Source organism: Medicago truncatula, chromosome 7, assembly GCF_003473485.1.
Source record: "Medicago truncatula cultivar Jemalong A17 chromosome 7, MtrunA17r5.0-ANR, whole genome shotgun sequence".
Classification (NCBI taxonomy): domain Eukaryota; kingdom Viridiplantae; phylum Streptophyta; class Magnoliopsida; order Fabales; family Fabaceae; genus Medicago; species Medicago truncatula.
Window position 1 is genome coordinate 41,802,618 of NC_053048.1, and position 23,510 is coordinate 41,826,127.

General features: G+C 31.9%; 2 protein-coding genes across 3 annotated transcripts; both read right to left on the bottom strand.

The window, feature by feature from the left end:
* Positions 1-746: 746 nt before the first annotated feature.
* Positions 747-7,724, bottom strand: LOC11417625 (peroxisome biogenesis protein 6). 2 transcript variants are annotated; one of them, XM_003624897.4, is made up of 16 exons: positions 7,412-7,716; positions 5,981-6,616; positions 5,653-5,896; positions 5,303-5,438; positions 4,808-4,991; positions 4,065-4,256; positions 3,701-3,985; positions 3,451-3,522; positions 2,792-2,878; positions 2,563-2,685; positions 2,312-2,422; positions 2,190-2,228; positions 1,972-2,093; positions 1,745-1,889; positions 1,476-1,556; positions 747-1,342 (listed from the first exon to the last, which is right to left on the bottom strand). In XM_003624897.4, the coding sequence occupies exons 1-16, from the start codon at positions 7,637-7,639 to the stop codon at positions 1,253-1,255; spliced, it is 2,775 nt and encodes a 924-aa protein (XP_003624945.2). In that variant the 5' UTR covers positions 7,640-7,716; the 3' UTR covers positions 747-1,252. The 2 variants fall into 2 exon arrangements, 1 of the variants encoding a protein (XP_003624945.2); XR_003007009.2 differs by lacking the exons at positions 747-1,342; positions 1,476-1,556 and having other exon boundaries at positions 1,747-1,889; positions 1,972-2,077; positions 7,412-7,724.
* A 992-nt stretch (positions 7,725-8,716) lies between these two features.
* LOC11422704 (10 kDa chaperonin) lies at positions 8,717-11,579 on the bottom strand. Its single transcript, XM_003624898.4, has 3 exons — positions 11,408-11,579; positions 10,383-10,522; positions 8,717-9,163 (listed from the first exon to the last, which is right to left on the bottom strand). Exons 1-3 carry the CDS (start codon positions 11,510-11,512, stop codon positions 9,115-9,117), a joined length of 294 nt encoding a protein of 97 aa, XP_003624946.2. The 5' UTR covers positions 11,513-11,579; the 3' UTR covers positions 8,717-9,114.
* Between the last annotated feature and the right edge of the window lie 11,931 nt (positions 11,580-23,510).

Here is a 23,510-nt window from a genome sequence, read left to right on the forward strand (position 1 = left end):
CCTTATAAAGTAGCTAATTATTGATATTTGATAATCTTTTGATAGTCACTCTATGTTGTTTTAAATTAAGTATGAAGTCCATGTTGCTAAAGGGTTTTAGTAGCATTTTAACATATAAAAGATAACATGAAATTTCTACTAATTTTTCTCGTATGTAACATATTTTTACTCCTTTGTGACATTTTAAAAATGATACTTGTATATATTTTGGTAAAAAGTTTCTCATACTTTCTGTACCTTTTAAAAAATGTTATTTTATATTTTTGTAACATTTTTCTTATCCTTTTTACAAGATTCAAGTATACATTTTTTGTAACATTTCTTTAATCCTTTTTATAACATTCAAATGATGTTGCTGTTCCACTTTGCATATTGTTTTTGCCAATGTTCCAACAAATATTGCCATGTTCGCATTCATCGTACCATTCTTGAAATTCCAATAAAACTTCACCTTCCACAGAGATATTTCCCATATAATTAAAAGAGCGTTTGAAAAGAAAGATATAAAGGCATTACAAAGTTTCTTGACTAAAATCTTTTGCTACAAACTACGTTCAAAAGAATTCCAAATAACCTCAAGGTGTCTACAGTTTTCAGACCTAGAAAAAAAAATGAAAAACCAATTTTTCTACCAGTGTGACGAATCTGTGTACAAAATCACCTAAAAATATACTTACAAAATGTTTTTTTTTTTTTTGAGGGATCTTACAAAATGTTTTCACTGTCAACTTCATGCACAACATCTCTAACCTAAAAATTTTGTCAAAAATGTTTTCACTAAAATATATATATGATGTATCATAATTTATTTTCCAAAATAATAATAATTGAGAAGCTGTTAACACATCTATTTTGGCTGTGCTCTATTACATGGTTGGAAGCCTACTATATACAGAAAAGAAACAGATTCCATGCAGTCACGGATTTAAAAATCTCGAATGTTCAATCTGATTGCACAACTTGTATTCCGGTTTTGTGAAGTTGAAATTGTAAGCTGTCCAATCTGATCAATTGCACAACTTATATTCAGGTTTGGTGAAGTTGATTAGCCGTCCAATTGTCCAGTCTGATTGATTGTGCAACTTCTATATTCAGATATGGTGAAGTTGAAATTGTAAGCCGTCCAATTTCATTTTAATGGCCAAGATGATTTGATTGAGTGCAATGCAACTGCATTTCTATAACTTTAAGAATCTTGACTCCCTAGTATACCAGCAAGAGTAAGGTTGCTGATTATATATCAGTCCGATGTTCATTTAGAGGTGCCTTCAAACTGATCTCTAAGAAGCTCGTACTTCTTTAGCTCAGCCATAGAGAGGGAAGGCTGAAGTTCTTCCAAGACCTGAAAATTATAGGAAATGTGAATCACACAATTACATACTAGAAAACTCTTGGGATGGAGAAGTTACTCTAGTGTCAGAGTTTGATCAGTGGGCAACCTAAATTATCAATAAAAAATACAATTTGCTAGTTACCTGGACAAAATCGTCGTATTCAACAACAATAGAGTCTGCATCATTATCTGGGTTGGAGGACTCTGGCTCTGCATTCAAAACCTAGAACAAAAGAATTAGGTTAAGTACCGTCTCTCTAAATCACACAATGATGGATGCATAGATACAGGCTACTATTTCCCCTCTATAAAGTGACAGTCCACTATCATTTCAAATGCAAGAATAAGCCTAATATCAAAGAAAATGCACACAAAGTAATCGCCAGATCCAGTGATCTTAGCTGGACTTACCCTGCGCTTTGCGGCGAGGAACCAGGCATCGGCACACAAGGCATACATGTCTGCACCAGTGAAGTTTGGCGGACATTTTGTTGCAATAGTGTAAAGTGAAACATCTTCATGTAATTTGAACTTTCTAGTAAGAGCTTTCAATACCCTGAGAGAGATGTGCACAGTACCATGCTATCAACAATAGATACTCCTCAACACAAAGGGAACTAGAAAAGCAGACAGCTTACCGCTCTCTGTAAGTTGCATCAGAGACAACTCCAACATATAACAGTTTATCAAAACGACCAGGGCGAAGAAGGGCTGGGTCTATCAAATCTGGCCTATTACTTGCACCTATAATAAATAGATCCTATTAAGCCACCAACAAAGGAAACACTTGTTAGAAGCAAAATAGGATAATATATCTTACTAAAACGAGAGAGAGAAAAATTGAAGATAAAATAACCTGTGTTGAATCACTTAAGCCGTCAATTTCTGCAAGCATCTAATAAAGGAAATATATTTCAGATTAGGAAGTCCAAAGAAAAGGCCTAAAACATCACGGTCTTGCGCAAAAAAGGAAATCACCTGCGAAACCACTCTGTCCATAACACCCCCAGAATCTCCGGAAGCTCCCCGAGCTGGTGCAAGAGAATCAAGTTCATCAAAGAAGATGACACATGGACGTGCTGATCTGGCCTGTGAATTATATTAAAGTTGACTTTATCAAATTCTGTTCCTTAAACTTTTTAGTTCACAGAAAATAGACAGACACGCAGAAACATTCAATTGAACTTAAGAAAATATTTAGATCAAAATAAAAATATATATTATTATACCTTCTGAAAAATGTCTCGAACATTCTTCTCAGACTCTCCTATGTACATGTTGATCAGTTCAGGACCTTTCACGCTAAGAAAATTTAAGGAACATTCTGTAGCAACAGCTTTTGCTAATAATGTCTGACATTAAATAAATAAAAAGAAAATGTGACAAGAAAACTTCTGTAAGTAAAGAGTAAGAAATCTGAGGCAGAAGATTGTCATTTAAAGGTACTTTATAACTTACTTTGCCAGTTCCAGGGGGACCGTACAAAAGAACACCAGACCGCTTGCGTAACCCAGATGCGAATAGATCTTTATGCAAGAGAGGCAACTAAAATACAAAATACAGAGTGAATCAGTTATTCAGAAATTACAGAAAATAAATAATATCTCCAGGGTAGCATATGATTGAGTTAGATAAATATTAAAATATAGAAAAAATAAGACTGGAGATTATTCTAAAAAAGGAAAAAGCGATATGATAAAGTAGAATAATCCATGATTTAGACTTGATAATATAGCAGAAACAGTCCATTCTATCTCTTTTTAGCAGAAATTAGGGTTGACAGCTTCCATGTTGAACTTTAGGAGTGAAGTACATTCAAATATCAATTTTGACTTTCCAAAAGCACTTTCTTAATTTACTTGCACTCTTCAATCTGAGTATACACTAAAACGTAATTCAACTCGGTCAGCTTATGAAATTTGACAATCTAATATATCTTATGAAATGTTGACCATGTAAACATAACCACAAATTCCTTTTTACTATTTTCAAGTTGACGTGAGGGGCACTGTTTTCTGCTATAGTAAGAACAATTTCAAATAAAAGTGTGAAGCTGCACTTCCAAATCAGAGGAGAAAAGTGGCAACCGGTAAAGTTATGCCATACAAGAAGCCCACCTGAACAGTATCCAGGATTGATTTTTTGACATCTTCAAGCCCGCCAACATCTTCCCATTTTACATTCGGAACCTGCATAAAAATCCATACTTAAGAAAACCATGCATCGAAGAACTTTTTCTCCCATAAGACATATTACATGCTACTGTGTACACTTTTCAACAATAAAAGAATGGTATATTATCTTGATTTTAAACACTACTCAATACCAATGAGAAAAGTTTCACAAAATCCTGTTTTCTTAATTTACCTTTGGAGTACCCAATGCTGACGCATTTCTTTTCTTTGATCGTTCCAAAGCATTCACCAAGTCTTCTTTACCAGGTTTCCGAGCTGAAACTTCTGACTCATTGTTGTCCTCCGTCACCTCGGAAATAAGAGAACTATCCGAGTCTTCGGGTTGATCTTTGCCTACTTCAACATTGCTCCCAGGAAATAAGTTGGCACCAGCATCCGCAATTAAAGCACACATATCCCTAGGCATGAAACCAGATGTCTGTCCAACTATTTCTTTTACAAAGCCCTCTAAATCAGTCTGCAAGAAGCATAATGCAATTGTTTAAAGTCAACAGAAGAAGGTATAGATATAAGTGGAGATTCCATTCTAAACTTACATTAGAGTGGAGTCCATAAACATTTTGCAGTGAATGCAACAGCATTTCAGCCCTTTGCTCTTCTGTCAAAGGCCCCATCTTTATTTCGTGGCTAAAGCAGCGTCTGATGCTTGCAGGCAGACCCTCTGAACTGTCAGCAGCAGCAATCAACAGGACCTGATGCCCACTTGTCTTTTCAGAATTCTTCTCCACCTACAGCAGCATGCTGTAGTAGTGAATACCTTTGCAATTATAGTTAAAAAACAAAAGGAAAACATGACTGCTGAGATTTTTCCAATCTTGATTTTGATTTACTACTTGACAGGCCTAATGAAAAGGATATATTTGACATATATATGGATTTGTATATATGCAATAAAACAAGAACATTATTAAAGTATAATGCATGTCACTTGATAGAAACAGTCAACTATTATGAAATAGTCAACTCTGGAAAGACAAAAAAAATAGCCAACTTTAGATGCTTGCATCTCCAGCAGAGATATTTCCCCAATTTATTAGAGTACCCAGTAGCTAATTCCTTTTCATCAACTTTTCTTTACTATAATAGAAATTTCTATTATTGCTTAATATATTATCTTACCCGTCGGCTTCTTTTAATGTTCAATTGTTTTATTTCTTTATTTGATTTACAATACAGTGAGATATACCATTTGTGATATCCAGAACAAAGAGTGATTAAAAATGTTATAGTTCAAACGATAGTGATAGCAATAGAAGGTTACAACTACGTTAAATCTTACAAATTGACCATTTGATTTCACCAGGGAGTTACTATCACCATGTTCACCAACTGGCTCAGTGAATCTCCTAATAACTGATGCAACTTCAGATGTATTTCCTCTTTGATCATTTTGTGAAACTTCAGGTGATTGTGAATCTCGAAAAACCTCAAAATGACGAAGTAGAAGTATTGTTGGCGAGTATCTGTAACAATATAATCCCATATGAGCATACTAGATGTTTAGACAGAAAAACATATCCAAAACATTGAACATTTAAATTTCTCAGAGCCAAACACAATCAGGTTAAAAACTGAGGAAGGTGGATAAATCTAAGTGCAGAGAAGAACTATTGGGGAGAAAAAAGAAGGTGGATAAATTAATGAAATATATGTTCCTGTCCTGATAGCTAAGTATGCACACTGACCCGTGCCGAAATAAAAATTTTGCAGGAACAAAGTTCTCGGTATAATATGTGTTCTTACTTCTTATCATTCCTAGTATTCTAAATGTTACCTTTGAGCAGCCTTGAAAGCTTGAGCTAGAGCAACAGATGTTCTATCGGAGCCCGTTAGATCATGACAGTTATATTCCACCACATGCAGGCCCAGTCGACGAGCAACATATCTAACAACAGTCCTTTTCCCACAACCTGCGTAATTATGTTCAGGAAATATGCACAATCAATGCCAATCCAAACACACCATTTATTTGACATTTTCAAGCCACAAATACATATTTTAAATAAACTGCAGCAATAACAGCAACTACGGATACCTAGTGGTGATCCATTATGAAGAATGTAAAGAAAAAATAAATAAACACTGATTCTATTAGAAAACAAAGCCAGGCAATATAGAACACACCTTCCAAGCCATACAATAACACTGAAACTCTAAACTTGGAAGAGAGCGCAGATGGGCATAAAGTCGGTGCGAGTATTGAAGCTAAGATCTTCACTGTGTCTCTTTGCAAAGGTACAGGCCCTTCTGGTCCAGTTGTTAACAAATCTGGAGGAAGGGCAGATGGGGAACTCCCTACTAACACCAAAGCAGTTAAGGTTTTATTGACACGAAGAACTGGTTCATCTGATGGTTCCATAGCAATGACCTGAAGATATAAGTTACACTCTAACAAAGAACCTGATACAGTTTCTTGAGGTTTAAAAATATGAGAGAGAAGAGGTAAACATACCTTAAAACAGATAATGTTTTCGTTCTTTTGAGTTTTTTGGTTACAAGGAATGCAAATCGTGGAATTACAGTTCCAACTAATGCTAATTCCAAAAACATCCCCGCTTGACAAATATCTGTCAACTTCAAAGTACTTCTGCAATGCCAAGTCAATCATGTCTTGACGTTCTTTGGATTCAACATCTGAAATTGGTTTAATGGAATCAAGGATGCCACATTCTGGTATCTTCACAAAAGCAACCCTCAGAAGAGAGGCAAATCTGGGAGGTTGAGCGAGAGGCTTTAACTCTATATTAATGACAGAATCCTCGAAGCTTTTAGCTGCATCCTCATCACCCACTTGACATTGAGGTTTGAAATAAGATGCCAAAGCATCTTGGCTGTTGTGGATAATGGATTTCAAACATGAAATGTGCAAGTTAAGATTAAAGGCCAAAAGAGGAGACAAATAAGCAATTTCACCATTTAACAAGGGGCCATTGAGAGGGAAATCACAAGAAGGAAAAACAAGCATTATTCTAGAAGAAGCAGGTGGTGAGTGATCTATATCAAGGGTAGTAGTGTCGCTGCTCGGAGGGTCAAGAGCAATGGCCACTGCAACCCTCTGTGTGTTCATTTCAGCATTCTTGACCAGAACCTGAGAAAACTCAAAATCAATACATTTTAACAAAAAAACTCGAGTAAGTCATCATTTTGCACTAAAAAATCATAAGTGTCTTCAAAATTCGTGTCCAAATTTACGAAATAACAAATTAGTCTTAAAATTGAAGAATATCAATCAATTAATTATGATGAACCTATATCATAAACTAAAGATAAACGAAAGCACTAAACAAATTTATGGAAACACACTCCCACTAACTATGCCATAAACAATGCATCAACTTAGTCTTTCTGATATGTTAAAGTCCTATTTGGATAAACAACTTAATTAACCTCTTATAGCATAAGTGCTTGTCATATATATAGCCCGTTTGGATTGGCTTATTTTTCAGCTAACGCAAAACAACTTATGCAAATAAATAAGCTTTTATGTATTATTCATAAGTTTGTCAAGGTAGTTTATAAAAAAAAACAGCTTGTGAAGATACACTTTTCGTTAGTGAGAACTTATGAACTAACATAAAAGCTTATTTATTTGCATAAGCTATTTTTTATAAGCTCAAAAATAAGCCAATTCAAACGTGCCCATAAGGTGAAACTATTTTTATATAAGTTGCAAGTTGTTTTCCTAAGCTCTACAAACAGTCTCACAAATATTTATCCCACTAGATAAGCTCAGATAAGTCAATCTACACCGAGTCTAAATGATGAAAGAGTAAATTTTGATACCAAATTATGCAATAACTACAATTTCAATAACTAAAATGATGATTCAGTAGAGTAACAAAAATTGAGAATTTAGAAAAAGGGTGTTATTGGAATGAATTACCGGTGAACCAGAAGTAATGGAGAGTGTTTTGAGAAGAGAAGTGGAGAGAGCAATGAGTGCAGAGTGATCAAAAGAAGGAAATTTGTTGGAGAATCGAAGAATTCCAACTGGTAAATTGAAGTTAGGGAATTCATTCTCATTGATTGAAGAATTGGAAGATTTCAATACGGAATTGATTGCAGTTTTGGTGGAACATAGAATTAGAGGTTTTCTTCTTCTCTCCACCATTTTCTTCACCTGTTTCTTTTTCAAAGAGAAAGAAGAAGAAGAAGAAGAAGAAAGATAGAAATGGCGGAGCTAGTTTTGGGTACATTCATCCAACGGTGAATATGGCTTTCTTATCTGGAATGAGTTTAAAGCCGTTGGATCCAAGGGACTGTAGTGCAATATTTTTTTTATGATAAATGAAATAAATAAGAGTTATCTTTTCATAAATATCATTTATGATAAAAACATTTAGGCAAAAATAAATAAATAACTCTTATTTATCAGTCTCGCCTCTCAAAAATGGGGCAAGTTTAGATCTAACGGCGTAAGAGTTGAGAATTAATCACAAGAGTCTTAAAATCTTTATAACAAAGTGTTAAAATTGAAAGCAAACCAGAAATTAAAATTTTTGGAGATGAGTTTTGAAGAATAATAAAGGTGCGCGTTCAGAGTCTTCGACCTGGTCATTCAAATTCATATCCTTATGCAAAAGACTTTTAAAACCTTAATCACTTATTGTATTTAATTGATGAATGTTATTGGGTGGATAATGAGATCGATGAGCATTAGAACCACCAGCTCCATCACTAACTAAGGTAGCATGCCTTGAATTGTGTTGGAGCTTGAGAACACACACTCCAACAGACTAAATAAATATTGTGAAGGTCCTCTTTCAGATGACAATGAAAACTTGCAAAATTTTCCTCCAAAGAAAGGAAACCTTGACCACAAATCAATGACCTTGATAAGGGCATCTCCCTTCAATATGACGAGGCTACCAGTTTTTACAACCTTAAAATTCACCTCACATTCTTCTCTATAATTTTTAATAGCAACCTCATCTCCCTTGGTGCACGGGCGCACGAGTTGATCATTGAAAATATGACATGAGTTATTTTGTCACTGAAGAGTGTGAGTAACAATCAAAGGAAAGTTCAAAAAACAAAAAACAATCAAAGGAGGTTGAGAATGAGACATCAACGCATCTAAGAAAACTCCATGGCTAAATAGCAGCGGCCATGTAAACGATACAAACTCAAGATCAAAACCCCTCAATCACAGCAGCAAATTGAAAATCCAATAATTAATCAAAAGATATTCCTGCAAGAATTGCAATCTAATCCAGAAGGCAAAATCCAAGAGGATTGGTCCCAACTAGATGGTATGTTTGAACATGCATGGTATATCATTTTTAGTCAAGTCCAAAATAACTAAACCAGAGGAATGCATTTAAATCTAAATAAGCCACAAACAGGCTATGGAATGTAATAAGGTACGTTGCGGCCTTCAAAAAAGGTTCCCCAATAGTTGCATAAAAATACTAATCTTGATTGCTGACCCAAATTTCTAAGAAATGTTTTGCCTGAAAACAAAATATAGATTGTAGACATTGTACATAGAAGTCAGAACAGAAAGAAACTGCTCAAATGTATGTAGCAGAACACCTAGTATATAAATTACTACAGCAGGGACCAAATCCGCCAATGACTTTGACATCAATCATGCAGTGTTCCTAATATATCATCATCTCCATACAGATAATACCTACCAAAAAAATATGATCAAATTAGGCAAGATTTCAGAAAAGTCACTTATTGCAATTGTACGAATAGCACACTACTTAAACCATCACATCTAATTTATTCACATTGCCAACTACATATCATTATTATGATTACATTTACAGAGTTGTCAATTGCAGATCGTGGAAAATAGCAGTTTGTTCAAATTCTGCTATGCTACAATGCTATAGCCGCTATTTGACAACATTTTGTACTAAACGTACCGCAGAAAAATAGCGGTTTGTTATAATTCAGCTATGCTATAGTGCTATAGCACTGCTGTAACTCTATTCGACAACACTGCATGATTATGAACTTTGTGAAAGAGAAGGATTGCACAAGAAAAACTAGGAACTTGTTTAGGGGCCAGGAGAGGATGCATCTTGCAGTCAAAACCTTCAATTCAATGTCTATCATACATTTTCAGAACTGGCATCCCAGACCATGAAAATATTAAAATATTCAAAATTTATATGAACCAATTTTGTACTTTACATTCTATATGGTTGGAATTTCAAATTTGACATTGCTTATCAGCACACGCAGAACATTGCATTAATATAATCCCTCAACAGTATACAAGTGAGAAGGTCTTATAAAGCGACACAATTTATTGAATAAAATGCTTAACTTATGAATTATGATACTAATGACTTTCCTCATTAAGACTATGAAACTATAAATAAATTGAATAGAGATAGAGTTAGCCTGCGTACTCAGCTTCAGACATGAAGCTCTGCATCAAGGCACATACATAAGAAGAAACAAATCAAAAAGAAAATAAAAATACATTATACCAATGGTGGAATAAAATCAAATCCCAAACATTGACATACAATATCAGGCATATCGTTTCCTCCATAAATTAGGACTAGCTTTGTTTTAATTATTCACAAACAAGCCAACATTCAACAGCAATTTTAACATGAAGGTATCAACTATGTACCAAAAAAAGAAGCGATTTCATGCGCAGTATAGGCCCTCAACTGACTAAATGAATTAAACTTTCATAATCAGCTTCAGGACTATTACTCAAACGGATAAATTATGACCTTTTTATGCATCATTTGCGGCTTTTTTAACAAACAAATCACAGTGCAGATAAATTAAAACTAAGAAACAGTGTCCATCAGATAGGTCATGATTAAGAGACATTAAGAATGATGAAGTTCAACAAGTAAAAAGAGCAAATATATACGTACTCTTTGTGATCAAGCTTCACCTCAACTCCTCCGTATTCAGGCAAAAGAACAGTGTCACCTTCCTTTACAGCAACAGGAAGGAGTTTGCCATCCTTACCATGAACGCCAGGGCCAACAGCAACAACTTTTCCAGAATTCAGCTAAAGCAACAAGACAAAAATAAATTCTCAGTTCATCAGTGTACGTCAACAAAGCACGAATACAATAGTCTTATCCCGCTAAGTGGGATCGGCTACATGGATCAAATTACGCCATTAAGTTCTATCATAAACCATATTTCGATCCAACTCTATCTCTAGATCTTTCTTAATAGTTTCAACAAAGCACGGATATATATAATAAAAATGCATGGTTGCAGTAATAAATTAAATCCAATCAGTCTAATGAAATGAACCATAAAATCGAAAAATACCCTGAATCAAGAACATTCAATTAAAATCTAAAATATTTTGGGGCTTAAAACTAAAACAAGTAGAAAAACAAATAAAAACTTAGTTCAAACTTCTATTTTAGAAATCCTAGAAGCAAAAGCTCAAGAAAAGGTTTACTAAGAAGTAAGAACTAGGTTAGAATAGATAATCAAAATTCTACTAGGAAAATTTACTAAATCAGTCCACCCTTAATTTGTTCTACCTTGCGGTGTAAAATTCAATTGCAAACTCGCACAACACATGTGTGCAGCTACTGAAAATACACAATAACTATTACTCTATAAGAACCGGAATATAAACAACATCAAAAAACAAACATTTGTTTGGTTTGGTAACAAGGGCCTGTCTGGATTGGTCTTTTTTATTAGCTTATGCAAAACAGCTGATGCAAATAAATAAACTTATCTGTATTATTCATAAACTTGTCAAGGCAATTCATGAAAAACAACTTGAAAAATGTGATAAGAACATAACTATCAACTATTTTTCATATTCAATGAAATGAAGAAAAGATGCAATTTTGAGATGAAAAACGAAGACCCAGAAGGTGGAAATGAAATGGGTATGAATGGATTAAGAGGAGAATGAAAAAACCTTGGAGATTTTCTCCGGTAACAAAATTCCAGCGGTGGTTTTTGATGGAGGAACAATCTTCTCAACCAGAACACGGTTGAACAGTGGAATCAATCGCTTCGCCATTTCAAAATTCGAGCAATCAACAGCAACACAAGGAAGAATTCAGAATTTGAAGTCACTTTTTAGGGTTTTACAAAGGGTTTATGTTATTTTCAAATTTAGCTTAATTGCATTTTGATCTCTCTATTTTATTAAAATTGCAAAAATAGTTTTTTTTTAGATTAAACTTTTTAGTCCCTCAATTCTTACATTTATTGTAATTTTTGGTCCCAACCAATATTTTTACTTTTTAGCCTTCAAAAAAGATGATTTTTAGCCTCAAAAGTAATGATTTACAACCATCGTCTTGAATTACCACAGAAATACAGTTTTTAGGGATAAAATTCAGCTTTTTTTTTGAAGAAAAAAAAAATCATGGTTAGAACCATTATTGCATTAAATATAATAATGAAGAAACAAAAATATTGATTTTAAAATCGATAAAATATTTTCTTGAATTTGCTAAAATAGGAGGATTATAATTGCAATTAAAATATTAAAAAAATTGATTTTTAAATACAGAAAATATTTTTTAAATGCATCTTTGACAAAATTTTAATTGATTTGTAATAACTTACTGATCCATTTATAAATACAATGTCAAATCAAATAACATTTAACATAGAATTTCTAATACACGTCTTTCATGTCTAGGACTAAACATCTAAAACGTGACTCGAGTAGTCTGTCTAAACCAATTTATAAGGTGTAGATTGTCTTCACTTTTATGTCATATTTAATTCAATTTGAACACTTAACAAACATAGTATATGCACGGTGTTTTCAAGTTTATATTACTCTCTCCTTAAAAAAAAGATTATATTACTCTCTCAAATAAGTAACTTATCTATCTTTCTTTTTTATTTTGATTTTAAAGAGCCATAAACCAAAACTCACACACATAAAATGCATAGAATTTGGGAACTTGTGAATTCGAACTCGAGTCTCAACATGTCAAGTGTTTCTGCAGCCTTTTATAACCTGAGTTGTACTTATGTAACTTATGTTTGGTTGAAATGTTCAAATGTGTAATATTCATCTTCTCTACATTTAAGGGGCGTTTGTTTATTTGGACACGTGAGTGCAAAGAGATTCCTTGTTTAATCAAGGGTTATACCAAAAACTATAGCTATCATCCCTCAATTTGAATTGAAACTCATCTCTTTGGAGTAGTAGCATTTAAGACCAAATTTCCCTCTAAGTAAATATCTTTAAGGCTTATTGATGTGTTTAGCCCTTGCAATTAGGCGGCATTTAAAAATTCGTCCCTGTAATTGCTAATCCTGGCATTTTAACCCTGCAATTGTTAATCGTTTAAAATTTGGTCCTTGGACCAAATTAATCACTGCCACGTCACTAATTTGATGACGTGGCAATCATTGTCACACATGAAATTCCAATTTTGCCCTTAAGAAGAGGACAAAATATTGAAGAAATAATTGGAAACCCAGGGGTAAATTTGGAATTTCATGTGGCGTGGCAGTGATTAAGTGGGGAGAGGGACGAAATTTTAAACGATTAACAATTGCAGGGTTAAAATGCCAGGATTAGCAATTACAGGGACGAATTTTTAAATGCCGCCTAATTGCAAGGGCTAAACACATCAATAAGCCTATCTTTAAACATCGTGACCCATAATTTAACTTCATAATTGAGAATATCACACACCAACTTGCCAAGGAGAGCCACATTCTACCTACAACTTGTTAAAATCAATTATACATCTCTAAAATTAATTTTGACTTCACAAAATTGAAACCAACCATGCACAAAATTTTCTAATGAGACCTTTTTTTTATTGGAGAGTGAGAAGAGTATAATTTTGTCTGCTGATTAAAAATTCCATGTACCGAATAAAAAAGAGTAAAAACAGTGTTTTTGTCCAAAAAAACAAAATAAACAAACAGTATTTTACAAATCATATCAAATGATTACGTTATTCTAAGAGCCTAATCAAGTGATTAAAAAGAAATCCAGAGAAAAGTTGAAATGAAATAAATCACAGACAAGTTTGCCATAATCATAATTAATTTGACCACCACATACCTAACTAGGTTTTATTAATGTACTAAATGATATTTTGAAGATTCTCATCATAAACCATCTTGCCCTCAATCATATTGTTTCATATCTTTATGATTTCTGCATTCTGCTTCATGTTCTACATGATTACATTACACGTCTCTGGTTGGAAATTTTACTTCCGTACAGCATAATTAGGTGTATATATATGCTTAATTTAAATTCATAAATAAATAAGATTTGATTAAGACAAGATTATAGAAAAGGAGAGTTTGAAAAATGAATTCATTGGGGAAAAAGGAGGAGAAAGTGTCCTATAGCTATTCTACAAATATAAAAACAAGGTTTATATTTTTTTTTTACGGAAAAATAAGGTTTATATAGTGACCTAATAATCTACGATTTTAGTATCCCAATTTCTAAATTTGACAATATGGTCACCAAATTTTTAAATTTTTAGAAAACTTTTCCACCACAGATATTGGGGTCTATTTTTGCTTTAATAATGAGATGACAAATTAGAGGATGTGGCAATACATGTGTGGTTTTTCCTTTTATTTTATTTTCATTTTAATAAAGTATTGTTTAAAAAAAAATACTTAGAATGAACAAAAAGTAAAATCCTGGAAGAAAATCCAAAAAAATATACATTGCAACATCATCCAATGACTTACATTATCCAGATTGACAAAACATAAAAAATGAACCTTTTTTTCTTTTATATTTTAAAAATTGGAGACTGTAATTTTTTAATTTAAAATTAAGGGAAATGAAATTGCAAATCTATGAAACTTTGGACTAAAAGCGCACAAAACCTAAAATTAAAGTAATTCAATATACACTAGAAGTTATTTTTGCATGATCTCATACACAAGCTATATACTATATATAGTTGAGCCAAAGAATCTTTGGTTGAAAGTTGAAGAAACATTGAAAATTAGGGCGTTAGATTTAGAATCTTGGAGTGTGCTTGTGCTCTTCTCATTGTTTTAAGTTTAATTTTTTTTAAGGTGTGTTTGTTTCAAGTTATAATTGTTGATTCCTGGGAATAAAATGATAGAAATGTATATGCCTATGTTTGTTACAAGTTTACTAAAATTTATTCCTTGGTATAAAATGTTCCTGGGAATAGAAAAAATTTCCCAAGAAAAAGGGTGGGAATAAAGTTCCCATGGAGATGGGAATAAATTCATAAATAGTTTATCTATTATAATCCCTATTTTTATGGTTCCTAGGAATATTATAAAGCTAACCAAACATATTTTTCATAAATTCCTTGGAATAAAATTCCCATCTTTATATTCCAAGGAATGTTATTCCTAGGAATAAATTTGGTAAACTTGAAACAAACACACCTTAGTGTTAATTTCGGTAGACTATGTCCATACAATGTTATGCTCTAACTCAGCTTTAAATGGGACTTATGCAAATAGGCGGTGAGATTAGACCTCACGGGCTCCGTGATCTGGATATCGAGTTTTGAAAGAAGAAAAAAAAATCACCGGATATTAGAAAGAGAGGAAATAAAATTGGTCGTCTTACCATCTAAAATGCTTAGCGACGAAGTTGGATATGAATTTTATTATACATTTAAATCTCTAAATTTTTATCGTTATTTCAATTTTATAGTAGTTAGGAGAGGACCGTGAAGAGAAGTAAGTAGAAGGGAGAAAAATCTCTCAACTTGTTTGGATGAGAGGATAACTCGACCGATTTAAGAGAGCTAAAAAAGTTCAATTGAGAAGACCTTTTGATGGTTTTAAAAATACCTCAAATGCTTTCCCTCATTTTAAAAGTAACAAATAAGAACCAATATGGTTGGATCTGTTGAAAAAGGCCAATCAAAGTGTGGTGAAACCAATATTCAAATCTCAGCAGACAGAGATGTCCATATTATCCTTCAAAAAAAAAAAAAGATGTCCATATTTATTATCCGACAATGTTTTAAATATATTTACCTTCAATTAAAAGAATTTATGGGAAAGAAAAAAAAAAGTAACATAAAAAGATTAACCATAAAACCTCCCCTTCAAAACTCTCATCTCATACAAACTAAAGATTGATCGAATACACATAGACCAATCGAAAGCAATGTGATACATATGCAAGATTTAGTGTATATTTGGTACCTCGGTAGTTTGAACAAAATCACAATGACTCGCATTGATTTTATCAAACTCACCGCAATCTCAAACAAACACTTGGTATGAGAAAAAAAGTGAAAATACAATTAGGTCATGTGTAATATTTGTTGGGAATCAAATAGAATGTAGACTATAAAATAATGACTTTGTAAGTCTTATCTTCTTTTTTTTTTTTTTGGTAAAATAACATAGTTGTTAGAAATTCACCTTTTAAGATGAATAAGTGGATGTTAAGTTCATATAAATTATATGTCTTATCGAATTCACTTCATATATGTTATAACCTTAGTTACCAATCTAATAAGTGTAGTTTTAAATTTGTGACACAATCAATTATGTAATGCTTACCTAGCAAAAAAGTAAACTAAGTTTTAGGTACATAAAGTGAATAGCCAAATTAGTATGGTAAAACTTACCCAAGATTAATTTTAATTTTTTAAAAAGCAGCGGCAATGTGGCCTATTTAAGCATGATTACTGATTCAAAGAATGAAGTTGGCAACTGTTTTAGCACATAATGAGAAGTTTCTATGTAGCAGTTATGTTCCAATGATGGTAAGAGGGCCAAAAACTTTGACTGAATAGTTAGGTGCAATAGAGCTAAAAAGCAAAAATGTGCATCAAAAAGTGAGAAATTTTTGTTGCTTGCAGAGCAAAGAATTCTTTACCCTAATCATATCGCTTGTCCTCATAACGACATTCCCCATCTTTGCCTTTCATCTTTGTTGCAACACAAAGTAGATGCCACTTGATAACATTTCCCATTCCATATCTTTTAGCTCATCAAACCCTCTTAGCTAGCAACCAAAATCAGATTCTAGTGGGACTGAATAGTAAAAAATAGAAAACACAAAAGATAACAACTCTAGCTTTCCTTAAAAAAAAAAAAAAACAACTCTAGCTTAAAATTAAGCATTAGTTGACACTAGAAATTAAACTATAAGGTAGTTAAACTTAATCATGTAATCCTCTTCTTCAATTTGATCAAAAGTGATTGTTGATTAAATAGTCAAACCTTTTGCTCAAACCCGCTTTGGTTTAAATCTAGAAATACCAATTTAATAGGATATGTATAAATTTATCGTAAATCTTCAATAAAGTTAGTGGATAAAAAAGTAGAAGCTAAACAACAATATATATATATAAGTAAGATAACTCATATACCTGATATTTGAAGAGTATGTTTGAAAGTTTTTTTTTTTTCTTGACACAGGAAGATGTTTTTTTTAGAAAGTAATGTAGTTATAGAGGGTAATTAAATTTTTCTATGTAAATTTTATTGTTTAGGTGATAAGTTTGAAAATAATTCAACAAAAAGGATTTTTTTTTTTTTTTTTATAAAGTATTTCACAAAGCTAAATTGAGAAAATTGGAAATTCAGCTTAAAAACTAAAAATTTGAAATTTCTTCGGTACTCCATATAATGCGAGTTTCAAATTGGTCACTATATTTTCCACATTATCCCCTATAATTTTTCAAAACTTTCAAATTGATCCCTAAATTTAAAAAAATCAAATTGATCTCTATTTTTCTTATCTTAAAATTGACCATCAACTTTTTGAAATTTCATAAAATATCTCAACGATGTTTAAAAATGAATTTTTTCTATTAGATCTAAAAAGGAAGGAATTCAATTCTTGCGTTTGAATTGCCTGTAATTCTAATTTCTAAATTTTTCTTGCCCGATTCAAACACATTGTTAAAATACAAAGTGTTGGTGAAGATGTGATATGAAATTCACTCGCGTGACTTTACTTTACTTAGTTCAATGTGATAATTGACTCTAGTAATATACATTTTTTAAACTTATTTATGTGTTTGCTCTAGTTTGATGTGATGATACGCCTATGTTTTAAGGCTCACTCTGGAAGTGTCAACAATATGGGGTGTGCCTCCCCAATCAATTATTTTTCTTATAAAAATATTATTGTTCATCAATGCTTGTTTTAACATTTTAGACAAAAAAATCTTTAAAAAAAAAAACATTTTAGACAAAAACAAAACATGCAATTTACTATATGCATCGAATTGGAGTCACGAGTATAATTATACGAATAGGATTTGCCAAATAAAAACAAGCAGCATGCATTTTCACAATTTTTCTTTATGCATTATGATACCACACTACAAAAAGATCATGATATTTCTCTTCTGATTTTTACACACAAAGGATATTGTGTACTCATTCTACTGACTTTTTCCAAGTTTTTTTTTTTTTGTGTGTGTATCTTAAATTAATATATGATTCCATCCACGTAAGGACACACGCACAACATGATGGTATTTAATCATCTCATATTCAACTTCTATTAGAAGTTTGTACAAAGTGATTATGAAAGGTAGGAAAAAAAATTATTTTTGTGGAAAATCTACATTAATTCTTGGGTTCATTCCATGTCATTAATTACTCAAAGTTGAATTTCTTTATGAAAAGAAAGTCAAAAAAACTATCTACATTTTAACCTTTTTGTCAAAATTTAATTGGGAAATTTTACAAAATGTAGAAAAAGGAGAGTAGGTGCCACACATAACATGATGACAATTTCCATCAACTTCTAATTGAACCTTGTACAAAATTCATGAGAAAGAAGAAACGATTTTCTTTTCCACACTCACACATATAACTATATCTGCAGATTGTTGCTTTTAGTGATGACTTTTTTAAAAATTTTTGTGGTGGCTGAGCTAGGACCTTGCATATATTATGCATTGTTTATACCAATTGAGTTAAGCTCACGAAGACGATGACTTTTTTTATCTATCATAAGGGTTAGTATTTCTTTTATTTTGTCCATAAATAAAATGACAAACATCATCTTTTTATCTTCTTTTTTGTGGTGGTTGGGGTTTGAACCCATGACCTTATATATATTATGCATTGTCTATACCAGCTGAGTTAAGCTAACGAGGACGATGAATTTTTTTATCTATCATAAGGGTTAGTATTTATTTTATTTTGTCCATAAATAAAATGACAAACATCATATGTAGTTGTGTGTGAATTTCATATGATATCTGAAATTCACACACACAACTACAAAGTCTTCAACCTACCAATCAATATTGTAAGTTGAACTAGACTTTACAAACTTGAGGTTGAATTTCTTCTCGTGGTTTGTATTGTTTTCTTTATTAGATTATATCATTGGTATACTTATTTTTCTCTTTTAAAAATTCCCAAAAATTAGCTCCTATCTCTCTAAAAATGCTCTCACCTCTCTCTTCTAACCTAACTGTTGCCGCACCCCTTCCCTTCTTCTCCAAATCTCTCATCGTCCTCATGTAGTGGTTCCTGGTGGTGGTGCGATGAGTTTTCTTCGTCGACAATCTTATGTTTCATCGTCAGTTTGAAAACCCACGGGGTTTTGGTCCTCAAGTGCTATCAACACACGTTCTCTGATGTTTTTTGGTCCTAGATGGTTGAAAACCCGGTGTTGCTAGATCTGTAACATCTGAGTCGGTTTCTTTGCTTGTTGTTTAAAGTCGCGTTATCTTCGTCGGAGGTGGCGGCGGTTTCGTGTTTTACTTGCAAGATGGTTGCAGTTCATTTTTGGCTTTGTTTTCTTGACTCCATTACAAATTTGTTGAGATCTGCAGGGTTTCAAAGTTTCGGGATTGTGTCAGTCGTGCAAGAGAAGATGGGTCACACGTCGGAAGATAAGGTTCGGTTTCGATAGAATTTTGATCCTGTGTACTTTGCGGTTTTGTATCCCAGTCATCCTTTTGTTTGACGTGGGATGATGTGGACTCGAAAGAGTCGTTAATGTTTGCTGTCGTGCAGGAAGTTGATGGACATTGAATTGTTTATGTGTTGGCAGACGATTCATACGCCAATTTAATAGTTGTCATTCACTTTGTTTGATTTGGACTGTGAGGCTCGAAAGATTCGTTTACGCCAATATAATATTCGTCATTCACTTTGTTTGACTTGGACTCAGAGACTCGAAAGGGTCGTTAAACTGGCTGCCATTGTTGTAGGGAGTTGATGGTACATGAACCGCCTCCGTGTTGACAGATGGCTCCATCACCAAATCGAATACCTCCTTAAAAAATATCTGAAAAGGTATAACACTTAATTTTTAAACAACATATAATTTGAGGCATTGATTTGAACTCAACGATCAAAATTAATTTATCTCAGCTCTCCTTATAACATACTCTTTTCACTTCTTCTTTTTTGAATTGCACACACTACTCATTTCACTTTTTATTTGATGTGTCATACATATATCTCCAAAGTTTATCTCACATTTGTAGTTTGATATTACAACTTTATTTGGCAAAAATGATGTTTTATTAAATTAAAAAAAAAAAATGTTGAAGAAAACTTTTAGAAATAATAAAAGTATTCAATTCAATTTTTTACAATGAAAATTAAATAAATTTTAAATTCAAAATATATCTTACTAATTGTAAAAGCAAACTTTTTTCCAAAAGTATAGGTCAAACAGATCAGATGAGTAATTCACCAATTTTATTTTCCTTCTAAATATGCCACTTGATATAATTTATCATTTATCTAATTAAACAAGTTTAAATTCTTAATGGAGGTTAACGTGCTTTATCAATATTTTTGTTTTTTTTTTTATAAAAAAAAAAAAAAAAAAAGATTAGTTATGCCGTAACCGACCCCAAGAATACATATGTAATATGCATGTGACAAACTGCATTTGTTAAAACATTGAAAAATATGTTACAAATAATATTTAAAGCATTTTTATTGCAAATTGTAAATAAACTACATTTATTTTTCATCCCATACATTTCAAACTTTATTTATCGCTTGAATTCAAAGATTCAATGTCACTCCTACAAAATACATAACATATCACAACACGAAAACAACATTAGATTCATATGTATCGGAGGATTCCAATGACCATTTCAAAACTTTCTTTGGTCAAAGGTTTTGGAACACTGGCATTAGCTCTTGCTTCTTGAAACATTTGCACATTGTGATCATTAAAATTTGTTAGCATACCGACCATCTTGCTCTGTATCCCCATTGCACGCATCTGTCTCACCAACTACATAAAAGTACAACCACAATTTATTTTAGTGGTAGTTTTTTGTGTGTGTAACAATGACAAAATAGTTATGAACATTACGTGAAATGGGGTTGTTTATAACTAAAAGATTTATTTATTTAAATTTGAAATTTGACCTACAATCTGACTAACTTAAGGACCATCATCAATTAGTGGAGCTTCAATTGAAGCCAAAAAAAGTTTTGTATGAACATGTCCACCACATGAATTGTAGGCACCTAAATGATTTTAATCAAAGACCTAGAGAGGAGTACATACCTACGTCTCAAGTCTACACCATCAGATCAATCCATATGGAGATTATTAAATTATTATTATTATTATTAATTGTTCACATATATTCAAATAAAAAATTGACAACTTGTGTCTAGACTTAGATTAAAAGAGAGAAAGCTTTGTCTCTCATAATCTGATTGTCTAGATTCGGTTACTTCATAAAGTCGACGACAAAGGATCTATTTCACTCATGTATGATTTTAGGTGAATATTGCCAACAAAAATCAGTCTAGTTGATAAGCATTAAGTTCGGATCTAGATAGGATATGAGTTCAAAACCCACCGTCAATACGAGGATGTTTCTAATGGTTAATATATATGTAGTTTTTCATAGCTTGCAAGTTATTAGACATAATGAAAAAAATTGCAACACCGCACAAAAGCTTGGGAAGAGACTCATAAAATCGAAAAGAAGATTTACCTCTAAACTTAGATATGTTAAAATTCTTATCTTCAATCAAGTCTATCGATAGGTTTATATAGACAATGTATTGAAAAAGAAGAATTAACATTATTTTAAAATGTAATACAATATCGTTAAAAAAAAAGGGAGAATTTTTTACTAATTAAAGTACATTATTGGTCATATTACAATAGTCGTCGCGATGGAGCTCTTTACTACGTGGGATTTATGTTGCATTGTATAAGTGATGAATAATAATTGTGAAATAGAAACAATTTAATCATACCTGTAGATTATTATTACAAAATCGAGGAATAATTTGATTTATTTTAAAAAAAAAAATTATGTTTTATCGACACTATAATTTCTAAACCAATTGTTACTTTTTCTTGTGAACGTCTAAAGTAAGTTGGATTCTTTGAGCTTGCCGAAGATTTATTCGTTCTATATGTAAACTGAAAAATCTACAGTGGTCATACATAGAAATTAAACACATAAAAATTGTATATAATTTATTTTATATTTTCAATATCATATGAAAACTATTTATAGTATTATATTATATATTTGTTTTATACAAGTAAATGTTTACTACATTAAATGTTAAGAAAAGAGATACGTCACCGCTAACTCTTTTGCAAACCATTTCTTCTTCTTCTTCTTGATTTATTGCAAATGGGTGGTATATGATTAATTTGACCCAAAATAATATATCCAAATCGTTTATTTCTTTTATGTAAATAAGTAATTTCTAATCTATTTAGATTTTCTTTTTTGTGTGTGTGATTTCATCGTCTTAGTGGAACATTATTTGTTTTATTTTCTTCTCTTGGTGTGGTATTCATTTGATTTAGGTTGATAATATAGTTTCAATCTAGTGCTTATCCTATCAATAATTTTGGTGTCATCAATGTATTCATTTGTTTTATACAATTTTTTTTGTCAATATTTTTATACAAAACTTTTAATTGGAGGTGACTCATTTTCTTTTCTTATAGTAATTGCTTCCGACATCTTTGACCAAAGCAGATAAATACTATACTGGTGCACATATAAAAATTGACTCAAATGGTCAAATGACTCTAATCCCATCAAGCTGCTACTAATCAATAATGCCAAAAAATAAAGTTACTGCAGGTGACAATATTCTTACTTACAATTAGTTAAATGTTTGTAATCAGCCAGTTTCTATAATCATATTCTGCATCTAGGTGTAACGAATTGAATCATTGAGTGTGTATCCATGCTTCCATCATCAATGACAGCTATTTTACTAGTTAGATTCAATTATAACAAACAAAAAAAAAATTGATTTGAAATTTTACTATATATTTGTCCTTATATATTTATATATAGGGCATACATACACATGAAATATGTAGAAAATAATCACATTCTGATAGAAAACAAAAACATACATGTATAAAATAGTGCATTTGAGCATATATATATATAACATCAGTTTTCAATCCAGTTTTCGTCTGCCATTGAGTAAGACCACAAATCATCTTTTCCATTTTGGGTATAGCTTCTTCTAGGGGACTAAAGAATAGTGACCAAAAGACATTCTCATTAGAGAATGCACTGTTTTTCATAGCACAATAGTGCATAATATATGAGAACCAGTTCAAAAATAAAAATAGTGTGTGTATATGAGAATGAGGGAAAAAAAAAAAAAAAAAGTAAACTAACAAAATGATTAATTTCACATGACCCTAGACCAAATTAAGGACCCTTGCTGCAAAAGCTTTCAATTTAATAAGAAGCTCAAAGTCCACTTCTCTATTTTTTTAAGCAACAAAAACCAAATTTATTGATAAAAATAGAAAATAACAAAAGGGAAAAATGGAAATACAAATTTAAGATCGTCGTTAACTTGAGAGTTGTATTGTAATGTCTTCGGATAATTTTTTGAGTTACTGATTTACACATTTGTGATTTAGATGTAACTACAATAACATTATCTTCTAAAAACTTGACGAGTATTTCCATATTTCGAAATGAAAAACCACTTCTCATTATGTCTTCCTTCTCTTATTACACTTTTATTCACTCTATACCAAAACCATCTCTCTCTCTCTCCTTTTCTTTCCTTCTCTCAGTTGTTTTGTTTTCTTTCACTGTTGCTAG

Excerpts from the sequence above, each read along its gene's own strand:
- LOC11422704 (XM_003624898.4), bottom strand. The coding sequence starts at position 11,512 with ATGGCGAAGCGATTGATTCCACTGTTCAACCGTGTTCTGGTTGAGAAG. Across the intron at positions 10,523-11,407 it reads TACCGGAGAAAATCTCCAAG|CTGAATTCTGGAAAAGTTGT; the intron begins GTTTTTTCATTC and ends TTGTTGCTTTAG. Across the intron at positions 9,164-10,382 it reads GTGAAGCTTGATCACAAAGA|GTATTATCTGTATGGAGATG; the intron begins GTACGTATATAT and ends TTTTTTTGGTAG.
- LOC11417625 (XM_003624897.4), bottom strand. The coding sequence starts at position 7,639 with ATGGTGGAGAGAAGAAGAAAACCTCTAATTCTATGTTCCACCAAAACT. Across the intron at positions 6,617-7,411 it reads CCATTACTTCTGGTTCACCG|GTTCTGGTCAAGAATGCTGA; the intron begins GTAATTCATTCC and ends GAGTTTTCTCAG. Across the intron at positions 4,992-5,302 it reads GCTTTCAAGGCTGCTCAAAG|ATACTCGCCAACAATACTTC; the intron begins GTAACATTTAGA and ends ATATTGTTACAG.